Here is a 12130-nt window from a genome sequence, read left to right as displayed (position 1 = left end):
AAAAGCACATACAACTCTATACACATACACATATAAACTCATCTATGTAGCAGTGAATTAAAAGGTAGGGCACCATTAAAGGACAAAGAAAGTGACGTTTTTCTTGAATTTAGAGCAAAAATATCCCATAAAGTTTGAAATATTTAAAGATTTGCGTACAAACAGAGAAAAAAGAAAGGCTGTGCAAAATATGAATAAATAGGGATTGATCTGTTTTACTTCTTTACCATATAATCATACATTTGCAAAAATAAGGTCTGGCATCCATGCATTTACAGTCAGGCTTGTAAAGAGCCTTTTACCTGCTGGCAGCAATATATCTAATAAACATTTGTCTCCATTCCTGAGGTAGGAGTCAAAAAAATATGGTTTCCATCTGCAGAGGCTCCTTACATGTGAAAATATCTTATAAGGCATTATGTTTCCCTCAATCCCAGAAAACATGCTGATGATTTACATTTAGATGTTTCAGTTTCTCCAGCAAACATTTCTAAGACTTCTAAAAGATTTCTTGAAACACGTTGATTTCTGTTGGAAACAGGTGGAAATAATCGTACTAGACTCAAGAAAAGAAGACTTTTACGTCTCAGTTACTCAACTACTTCTGCGCCAAACATAATATATGTATATACTAGCATTAACTTCGATTCTGTCTCCTAGGTGATGATATTATGTTATCAAAACTCTGGTTATTCTGCACAATACTATAAGAATGCTTCTATACTTTCTACTGAATCTGTGAATTTGCGACTTTTACTCAAGTATTTACGCACTAAAGTAATTCACCTGAATACTCCTTCCACCTTCTTGTTCTCATACACAAATATAGCACTTAATACTCTATATACTCAGCTGCCAGTATTCTCATGAACCACATGTATTAAAAATGTTTTCTTTTGTTACATTTCGTCCTCAAACTCTCTGGATCCTGTTGAATAAGCAATAGGTCTATTTTTTCACAGTTACTTTCATTATTGTCCTCTGTGTGTCTCGTTCACGTTACAGTCCGGTCTGACTCCGATCCACGTCGCAGCGTTTATGGGACACGACAACATCGTTCACCAGCTGATCAACCACGGGGCCTCACCGAACACAAGCAATGTGGTGAGTTCTGCCTCTTCTTCTTCTTACAATAAATATAATTTTGTCGATTTGTTTTGAATTCTCCGGACAATGAGCTGCTCTATTTACACATCGGACATTATGCACACTTCGTACCAGAGACCTGGCAGAGTAAAGTCTGTTTAATGATCCAACTGATTTGCGTTCTCACATGCATCTCCTCCGGGTAACGTCCAGGTAATTTCAGGGTTGCGGTGTACATGTGAAAGGGGCTATGGTTGCTTTTCGTCTGCTGCAGTTTTCAGACAAAAAGATTTATAAATCCACTGTACACTACCTGCTCAGCAGCTAACACAGTGACAGACCAGCTGGTGATGATAGTAAAGCACTGAGCAGCTAAAGAGATGGATATTTCCCTCCCTGGTGGAGACCAAAAACGGAGCTAAAAGAAAATTGGTATTTGACATTACATTCATCAACTGGATCACAAATTAAAGATTATTTTTTGGCCGTTTTCAAGCCTTTATGATAAAGGACAGACAGGAAATGGGGTGAGAGAGAGAGAGGGGGAGACATGCAGCAAAGGGCTGTAGGTCAGAGTCGAACCCCCGGACGCTGCCACAAGGAGCTTCAGCCTCTTTACTTAGGGCAGTCGCTCTAACCACTGTGCCATCGACCGCCCCCAAAATTACTTTGTAATACTTTTACAACATAGAGAGTGCTGCGAGAGAAAACCTCTGTAGTTCAGGAAGGAGGAGAGGAAGTCTATTAATGCCATGTGTCTGTAAGGACCATAAACGCTCTCCTGCAGGAGTTACAAACCCTTACTACTGACCCCGTTAACCCCCAGATGAAATGAGGAGTAAAGGGAGAGAGAGGGGGATAGATGGGCGAAAGAATTGAAAGAGGAGAAGTGAGTAATGAGCGAACAGAGAGGGGAAAAGAGGACTGCACACTCAACTCTTCAACCCCAAGTATTTGGTCGCCCACGCCGTGACTGTGGCCAGGTTACCGTAGAAACGGAGCATTATGAGTCGTCATTATGGTGAGTTGACTGCGGAGAGGAAGGGGGTCTCTCTCTCTCTCTCTCTCTCTCTCTCTCTCTCTCTCTCTCTCTCTCTCTCTCTCTCTCTATCTCTCTCTCTCTGTCCCACTTTGTTTCCTGCCTCCCAACTTAACAGAAGGTTTTAAAGAGGGAGACGAACAGACAAGAATCAAAACTTTGGATTAACTATCAACCCCTCTTTCTTCTGTGTGTGTGTGTGTGTGTGTCTGTGTGTGTGTGTCTGTGTGTGTTTCAGAGGGGGGAAACAGCGCTCCACATGGCAGCGAGAGCTGGACAGTCAAATGTGGTCCGGTATCTGATCCAGAATGGAGCACGAGTCGATGCCAAGGCCAAGGTAGACAACATGTGACTGCAGATGAAAATCATCTTTCTTCAATAGAAAACACATTGAACCCGTTCAGTGTCTGCGTGTGCGTGTGTGTGTGTGTGTGTGTGCTAGTGTGTGTGTGGCGTGCAGTAATGATATTGTCTCTGTGTGTGGTGTGTGGTCATGTCTAATTACAGTGCAGATACATTCCTCTTGTGTTGTGTTGATAGACGGATGTTTTACATTTCCTCTTGTTCTGTAAAAAGAAAAGGTTGACTCTTAACGTTGGGGCAGTTTTCTGAAAAAATTACACACAAGAATTTTAAAAACACAGCTCTCCTCTGGCAGCTCGGCTCAAACAGGAACCTGAACTAGAGTACTAGAGCTTGGCTTCACATAATTAAATCAACAGGACAGATTGCGATATGTTTAAAATGCTCCGCTCATAGAAACTTCCACTTCCTAAACAACAGCCATCCACCAGGGGGCGATCCAGAGGTTTTGGCCTCACCTTTGGGGAGCTGTCACGCAGCCTGCATCAGCAGCAGCATTAGCCTGGATGTTAAAGAGTAATATACAACAGAGAGTAGACAAAACCAAATTCAAATAGTCGGTGCAGAAGGTGAAGAATAGTCCCTTTTCTGTGCATTTTTGTTTTTATGTTGCTTCCATGAGATGGACAGAGAAAAACTTTATTCTAAGTCTTATTTGATGCAAAGATTTGTAACTTTAGTGGGATTGTAGCACAAGATGGAAACGCTCTGTTTATTTACTAATCTATTTATTTGATTTAAAACACGTAGCCTCATTAAGATCAAGATCTTTTTTTCCAGAGACACCTTTGTTCCAAATAAAGATTTTAACAATTTAAACATGCAGACGGACAGACTGACAACTTACTCACACATAAACCGACATTTTCACAGTTAAATGTGATTGCAAATACTTGAAAAATTCAAATGAAATATTTATTTAAATGTGAATGAAATTCGTCCAAAATCTCCAAAATCAATGAATAACTGTGATCTTAATATTGATCAAAAATAATCCTTTCATCATTTTGGCCATAATCTCACGGCCCTAACAAGTGTTTCATTTCAATCATCCACATGTAATCGTTATATTGTGTGCTTCTATGAGAGGTACGGTCCTGTGAAGCTCTGTCTGATGTCATACTGGGATCCGAGTGAATCTTACTCGCTACAGAAACATGACATTGAATTTGGCTACAGTTACAGAAGGCTCAACTTGTAAAATACATCGACTGATGCAACCTGGACACATCATCAGTGGTGTTACCTGGGGTCACAGAGTGTTTCGGGTCTTTCAGGCATCATACACTCTCACCCAGGCGACCCAGCTGGGGTTGATCAGGCCCTAGCTTGTGTCCAGGTAGCGCTACCGCACCCGTGGTTCTCCTCTCCTTAACCACAGCCACCTTGAGGCAACCTCTGCTGCCTCCGTGACCTCCTTAATGGCCCTAGCTTACTGGCCCCTGTGATGCCCAAGATGTTGTAGGCCCTGCAGAGAGACTGGCCAGCGAACCCTCTGCATCCTACCTCGATGGGCTCACACCGTGCTCTCCACCCGTTACTCCGACACTCCTCCACTAGCTCAGCATATTTTGCCCTCTTCCTCTCGTTAGCCTCCTCGATACGGTCCTCCGAGGGTACAGTGAGTTCCAGGAGAACGATCTGCTTGGAGGCCTCAGAGATAAGCAGCAAGTCAGGCTGCAGTGTTGTGGTGGCGACGGACAGTTACAGAAGGCTCAACCAACGTTTTCTCTGCATCTCTGAAGCACTTTACCAATATTGACGCGTGTCTTTGCATCGCAGGCAGTTGTTGCAACTTTTTCTGCTGGATTTTCCTCCATTGAATCGGGCTTTCACCCTCTGGAGGAACTGCATTTGTAGAACAGCCAGTAGGAAAGCCTTCTCTCTCTGTCTGAAATGAGCTGTGATTGGCCGAGGTCTCCCGTCACAGGAGAGATTTCATAAACCCTGAGTTGAGAGCCAAGAGGAGGTGCAGAAGTCAAGTTTACTCTCAGACAACTTGAATTACATTATAATAAAAGAGTATTACTGCCTACCTCAGGTTTAAATAAGACACAAATTGATCACTAAATCTTTTACTTCAAGTACAAAACTCAACACATGAACCAAGGGACACTTCTCTCTTAGCTGCTGAGTCGTCCGCTTAAAGAATGTTTGTTTGTTTGTTGTAACCAGGACGACCAGACTCCGCTGCACATCTCGAGCCGTCTCGGTAAGCAAGACATCATCCAACAGCTGCTGGCAAACGGAGCATGCCCCGATGCAACGACCAACTCCGGATACACACCACTGCACCTGGCTGCCAGAGAGGGGCACAGGGACGTGGCCTCAGCGCTGCTGGATCAAGGAGCCAGTCTGGGCATTATCACCAAGGTACATCAGATGTATGCACACAAACATATTACTGTTTCTGCTGTACAAAGACACAGAACGGCACACATGCTGGTCCAAAAACATCAGTTACAGCTACCAGAGAGCGAGTTGGGTCAGGATTAATCCTCCGGTGTCTGAAAACACTGTTCCTGGAGAGGTTTTCTTTGTGCATTCCTCGTTTCATAACATGCATTTGAACTGCAGTAGAGCGTTTGATGGCTACAGTTCTGACACTGAGACAGTCCCTAAACTCTACATACGGTCAGACAGAGGAGAAGTTTCCAGGTGATGTTCAGCCATGACTGGATATTGGCAAAGAAGAGAATCGAGAGGGGTCATTTTTAGGGTCCCACCAGCCAGGAACCATTGAATTTACATACAATATGGTATTTAAACTGATGGTGATATCTCTCCAGTTCTTATTGGATTTGGATTTGACAACCACTGGACTGTATTTGTCCAGTCCAAAGCGGATAATGTGTTTATGTTGTACATGCATGGACATACCCCCCCCCTCCCCACACACACACACACACACTCTGTCTACGTAGGAACAAGACACCCACATTCAAAGAGTCGACTTTGAGTTGTTTTGTAGTCATTTTGTTTCTCTTTGTTGTCATTTTACGTCTTTGTAATTGTTTAGCTTCTATTTTTAGTGATTTTGCACGTCTTTGTCATCATTTTTTGTCTCTACGTGGACATTTTGTGTCTATTTTTAGTCATTTATCATCTTTTTGTGGTCGTTTTGAATCCCTCTAGTAATTTTTTTGTCAATTGTTGGTCATTTTTGATCATTTTGTGTGTAGTTGTGGAAATTTAGCACCTCTTCGTGATCGTTTTGTGTTTTTTCAGTAACATTTTATGAGTCAGGGCCCCTGCCTTTATGAGACCCTAAGCCTGTGCCCTGTAGGCCTGTTCCATCATCCATCCATCCTACATATATCATGAAATCTGGACAGTTTGGATGTAAACTACAACTTGACTGGTTAGCAGAGAACTGTGAGTCGTTAATCCTAGTTTATCTAAACAGAGGATGCTGCTGCATGAGGCCCATTGTTGAGGCGCCTTGAACCAGGAAGCCCGTCTGGACTCTGTCAGGGCCGTTAACTGTTAGTCACCTCGTACAATGTACACATGTGCAAACTCACACAGAGCCGTGTCTCTGGACAGAGTTGGATCATATGTTGCCTCATAGCTGAAGAATCTGATGTAACGCGCGCACACACACACACGCACACGCACACGCACACGCACACGCACTCACACACAAACACACATTTTGACCCTGAGCTCTTATTTAGTTTCATCATTTTCGAACACTAAAGGGAGCAGTTCTTCATGTTGTGTCATGACAAAACCCTGCAAATGACTCAGTTAAATGTGATTAAACACAAATGTTTCTGTGGAGCAGCCATGCAAAAACAACCACTTTGGTTTAACACTAAAATGTCCTCACTAAGAAACTAAATATATATATATTTTTTTTATTTACGGACCCCACAGTTTTTAATATAGTGACTCTATCAAATGGTTGAGCAGAATGTAAAAGGTTTTCTTGTCCTTTTGTCATGTGTCTCTGCAGAAGGGCTTCACTCCTTTGCATGTGGCTGCAAAGTACGGGAAGATCGAAGTCGCCAACCTGCTTCTGCAGAAGAACGCTCCGTCTGACGCTGCGGGGAAGGTAACGCATGACGGTTTAACTGAGACAAAAAGAGCTCCCACTTCCAGAGAAGGACACGCTTAATATCCTTATATGCAACTCACTCTCACAGTATTCTGTTAAACACCACTCTGCACTGTAATGTCTGTGTGTATCGACACCTAAAAATCCTTGTGTGTGTGTGTGTATGTGTATGTTCAGAGTGGACTAACTCCACTGCATGTGGCAGCACACTACGATAACCAGAAGGTGGCGCTGCTCTTGCTCAACCAGGGAGCTTCACCGCACGCTGCTGCAAAGGTAAGAGTCCATCAAAGTGTGTGGAATCGAATGTTCCTTTAATGCATTCATGCACTCTCTCTCTCTCTCTCTCTCTCTCTCTCTCTCTCTCTCTCTCTCTCTCTCTCTCTCTCTCTGTGTTGGCTCTGGGTGAAAGCAGGCTGACCTAGTTCCAGTCGCCCACATGCAATTACACTGCGTACTAAAGCAGAGCGAAGCATTGTGATTGGCTGGTTGGATTCCCCCCTTTTACACTCCAACAGCATCAATCCAGAAAGAGCTGCCCCTGAAATTAGCCAGGCCCGAATAACTTTACGCTCGTAGTCAGGGGAAGTAGTCATCCTCTTGTCAGCAGTAAAGTGAGATTTATCAATATTTTGATATATTTAGTCATTACTTTTTATAAAGTTTCACATTATTTTGAGATATTAAGTCATTATTCTTTCCCAAACTGAAAAACTATTGCATTAAACAACAGACTTTGTTGTAAATTAATGCCAAAATGTGATTTGGATTCAGAATATTCTGTATTTTGTCTTTGTTGACTATATTCGGCTGTATGAATAGTTAAAATACCTTTTTTCTTTTGTACCCAGAACGGTTACACGCCACTCCACATTGCAGCCAAGAAGAATCAGATGGAGATAACGACCACGCTACTGGAGTACGGCGCCTCCACCAACACGGTGACACGCCAGGGGATCACCCCGCTGCACCTCGCAGCACAGGAAGGCAACGTGGACATCGTGACGCTGCTGCTGGCTCGAGACGCTCCTATAAACATGGGCAACAAGGTGCAAAAAACTACTGTTGCTAAAGGGGTCACAACATGGGAGTAATATTTACGGTGTGCTTGTGTGTGTGTGTGTGTGTGTGTGTGTGTGTGTACTATACGCTTCCCTTCTCAAATGAAACTGAGAGTTCAGTCATTTCTATTGACCTCTGGAATATATTCAACTGTATTCAACACCTCTCTGTCTATGGAAGCCCGTTTCCACCTGTAAAATAAAAAAATAGGAAGTAATGAAAAGATCATGTATCTCATTATAATGAGAGTCTCAAAATATGTAGAATAAATATATAAGTCATTATTTCAACGTAAGTAAGTCATTATTTGGAGATAATGAGTCATTAATTTGATAAAGTTTCTCATTAAAATGACTTACAGGATCTTTTTTATATCATCACTTCGGCAGAAATGAGCTTTAATATGCAGTAAATCCTCCCGTCTCTATCTGTATATTTAACTCTTTCTGTCTGTCTGCCTGTCTGTCTGTCCATCTGTCTGTCTGTCCGTCTGTCCGTCCACAGTCCGGTCTGACTCCGCTCCACCTGGCTGCCCAGGAGGATAAAGTCAACGTTGCCGAGGTTTTAGTCAACCACGGAGCCACAATCGACCCTGAGACCAAGGTAACGATGTCTCCTGGTTTCAGAAAAAAACATTTCATATTCATATTTCAATACCATCCCCAATGACTTGATGATCATCTCTTTACTTATCACATTGTTCCAAATGTCTTCCTGTGTCATCAGCTGGGATACACTCCTCTCCACGTGGCCTGTCACTATGGCAACGTGAAGATGGTCAATTTCCTGCTGAAAAACCAGGCGAAGGTCAACGCTAAGACCAGGGTAACTGTTTGCTGCACATATTTAGACATAAAATATTCACTGCATGTGAATGATTGTGTGCATCGGTGGGTGAAGCATAAATATATGTTTCTCTCTGTCTCCTCTGCAGAACGGTTACACACCCCTCCATCAGGCTGCACAGCAGGGACACACACACATCATCAACCTGCTGCTTCATCACGGAGCATCGCCCAACGAACTCACGGCTGTAAGTGCACACTAACAGATCATTTCTACCTCCAAATTCCACTGAAATGTACCAAATATCCAGAGAATAAGGCGGGAAACATCTTTGGTTTTTAATGCACACTAATAGCTTTAATTTCTTGATTCTGTTTCAAACAATCACTCACTTCTGTCATTATTATTTTTGTTGTTTTGTCCAGAATGGGAACAGTGCTCTGTCCATTGCCAGGAGGCTGGGCTACATCTCTGTCGTTGACACACTCAAAGTGGTCACGGAGGAGACACTCACCACTCAGGTGCGTATGTTTCCTGGTCCCTTTGTGATATAAAACAATGGCTGCACAAACATTTTATCTTTTAAATTTCTAACAGAGTGAACAACCGTGTGCTTATAATCAATTCTCAAATAGCAGCCCAATGTTAAAGATTGTATCTCAACTTTTATTATCAGTATCTTTGCTTTTACTGAGATGTGTGTTGGTTTTCTAATTTGCTGGTGATGTTTTGCTGATATTTAAACTCTTTTTTAAGTAGAAAAACACATTTGTTTTAAGTCAAGTCAAGAGATTTATAGATGAAGCTACAGGTGAAGATGAAAATTATGTATTTTTTAATTTTGGGGTAAAGCAGAGGCGGAGGTGAAGGTGAAGCATCCGCAGGAAGTGTTGGATTTTAATTTCAGTGTAGCTTGATCGACAAATCAACAATTGAAAGCTGTATTGATCTAATTAATATTGTGGAGCTTTACTTTGTGAACCATTAAAGTACTGACTATCCCCCCATTTGTTCATAGCTTTACTGACTTTTCTGTTGTTTGTGCAGACGGTGATTGAGAAGCACAAGATGAACGTTCCCGAGACCATGAACGAGGTGCTCGACATGTCCGACGACGAAGGTACAGAGTCACTTTACTTTTATTCATTTTGTAAGTCTGATTAAATTGCTTTAAATCCATCTAAATGTTTCTCCTCATACTAAATGACCTCAGTCACAAAGTCCCATAAAAATCTCAGGTGGAGTCACATCCAGGGCCCCTTTGGTTGACGAATTTCACCACTGTTGTCATGGAAACCGTTATTTTGTTGTTGTTGCTGAGTAATTTCTTCCCGTCATTCACTCATATCCTTTAAATTCATTTGACATTTTAGCTGCAATCATGATTTATTTCCAAAGTCCAACCACTGAACATGTGCAGTAATTATACCATTTGTTGTTTTCAATTCTTTCTTTGCATTTAAGTTTGATTTTTCCATATTTTTTGTTGCTTTTTTTTTTTTATCTCTAACCCTCTCCTCCATCCCAATCACACAGTCTGTAAAGCCAATGTCCCCGAAATGATCACAGAGGACTATATATCTGATGTGGAAGAAGGTATTTTTCTTCATTTTGTTTTTTGTTCTTCATATAATCTTCACTTCTTGTTTTAACTCCCCTCATTCATCTCTCTACGGAAGCTTATGACGGCCATTGTACGTTTAAAATTCAAAATACGGAGCCAGGGCAGGGGAGAATATTCTGAGATGAGACTTTGGGTATTTAAATTAAAATGAAAGCGTATGTATTTCCTTGTTGCTAAATCTGATTTCAAAGAACAGCTTAATAACGTCTTCCACTGCAGACATGATAAAGGGTGAGTGACGGCATCTACGCTGAGATGAGGTCGATCCAACCCTGTGAAACAATGTGGTTCCTTGAAACAAAATCAGTCTCTTTCATGCAGATTTATGATTTTATAATCTCACAGAATAATTTAGTTTTTTTGTTGTAAATCTGAGTTTTTTTCTTGTGAATTTACAACTTTAATTTAAGAGTTTTAAAGAGATTTCTTTCTAGCAAAATAATGTCTTTTTAATGTCAGGAAATACAAAATAAGTTCTGTAAGCTTTGTGAGCTTTTTTTCATGAATTCACAACTTTAATTTTAGAGAATATCCAAGTTATTTTCTTGTAAATGTACCACTTTAATTTAGAGAATATTTATAGTTTTTTTCTTGTAAATTTACATCTTTTAATTTAAGAGTTTTAAATAGTTCTTGCCAGCAAATATATGACTTTATAAACTCAGGAAATTAAAAAAAATCTGTAAGATTTGTGAGCTTTTTTTCATGAATTCACAACTTTAATCTCAGAGAATATAATATATAATATATGTTATTTTCTTGTAAATGTACCACTTTGATTTAGAGAATATTTATAGTTATTTTCTGGTAAATTAACAACTTTAATCTCTGTAATGCTAAGTCAAAATCTGCCCCCCGTCCCCTGGCTCCGTATATATATATTTTTACCTAAAATGGCGCCGATGCAAAGTCGTATCATTCTATATGTCATTCTACTCTTCTTAACATTTCCAGTCTCTATCTCTCCGTTGTAACATTTACATGTGCTTTATTTAATTCAAAGTTAGTAAAATACCATGATGGAAATGTGTTTTAATCCATAAAAACTACGGTACATGTGTGATACTCTCTACTGTACCTGAGTACATTCAGCTGCTGCTTCTCGCTTCCACTCTCTCGAGCTTTGCTGTGCTGCTGTAAAAGCCTCCAGTTTTCGTGCATCGAAATGCAGAGAATATGCCTTTTCTCCTGGTTGCCATGCCAACTGTCTGCATATGGCATTGCGGAGTGTGTGACAGATTTCTTTTCATGCCGCGGAGTAGACGGCACACACACACACACTCGATCCTTTGTGTTCGGAGAGCTGTCAGGGACGCTTCCATTGTAGTTTCACACATTTGGTCCAAAAGCAAACACGGTGTCAGCTGCTTGTGTGTGTGTGTGTGTGTGTGTGTGTGTGTGTGTGTGTGTGTCTGTGTGTGTGTGCGTGTTTGTGTCTGTGTGTCTCTTTTCTCTCTAGTGTGGCTAAAAAGCGTCTAAACTTGAACCTTTCACCGACTCTCTCTAATGAGCTTTGGGGGAGGGGTAACCACTAGAAATTGATATATTGACATTTTTAAATCAATAGCTTGCTTCGTTTCTGGCCTCCGGTGTTTTTGCTGAAGCGTCGATGGTGCAGAAAAGCAGGCTTTCAGTTTTACGTTTCATGCTGTTTGCACATACCAGTTTTTATAGCTGCTGAATGTCAGCCGCCTGCAGAAATCCAGATTTCCTCAACAAAACTTTACTCTCCCACAGCGGTTAAGTGTGTGTGAACTGATATCATGAGATTACCTGGTGCACTATAGTTCCTACTGGTCAGAGACATCATTCATATTTTAGGGCTGTGCAGAATGTCTGTCATCGTATTTTATCACGTCATAACACAATGATTCATCAGATTTAATCAACTTTCTTTAACGAGTCGGTTATGTGTACATAGACTAATCAACTTAGGGCATAAACTCATGCTTATAGCAACGTTATGCTTCGACAGACACAAAACTCTGGATTTATTATTTTTGGAGATGTTTAGATCACACGAGCCGGGAAACAATCACGCATCGTTATAATACTAATAATATTAGTCTTTACCTGTAACTGTGCAGAAATTAGGTCTAAAAGGAGTAAA

The 12130-nt window shown here is 41.1% G+C and overlaps 1 protein-coding gene across 3 annotated transcripts in view; it reads left to right on the top strand.

The window, feature by feature from the left end:
* LOC310961065 (uncharacterized protein) overlaps positions 1-12130 on the top strand; it is a 156251-nt gene that overhangs the window by 80297 nt on the left and 63824 nt on the right. For 2 of the 3 annotated variants that reach the window (XM_083933007.1, XM_083933006.1), the window contains 12 exons: positions 1006-1104; positions 2364-2462; positions 4664-4861; positions 6447-6545; positions 6726-6824; positions 7400-7597; positions 8115-8213; positions 8337-8435; positions 8545-8643; positions 8822-8917; positions 9444-9516; positions 9933-9992. In XM_083933007.1, the coding sequence (XP_083789133.1) occupies positions 1006-1104; positions 2364-2462; positions 4664-4861; positions 6447-6545; positions 6726-6824; positions 7400-7597; positions 8115-8213; positions 8337-8435; positions 8545-8643; positions 8822-8917; positions 9444-9516; positions 9933-9992 (1318 nt within the window). The remainder of the gene's footprint in view (positions 1-1005; positions 1105-2363; positions 2463-4663; positions 4862-6446; positions 6546-6725; positions 6825-7399; positions 7598-8114; positions 8214-8336; positions 8436-8544; positions 8644-8821; positions 8918-9443; positions 9517-9932; positions 9993-12130) is intronic. The other variant, XM_083933005.1, reaches the window with a different exon arrangement.

The sequence above is a fragment of the Echiichthys vipera genome (assembly GCF_963691815.1).
Source record: "Echiichthys vipera genome assembly, chromosome: 18".
NCBI classification, from domain to species: domain Eukaryota; kingdom Metazoa; phylum Chordata; class Actinopteri; order Perciformes; family Trachinidae; genus Echiichthys; species Echiichthys vipera.
Note: the sequence above shows the minus strand (reverse complement) of the source record. Positions and strands in the feature narration are given on the sequence as shown.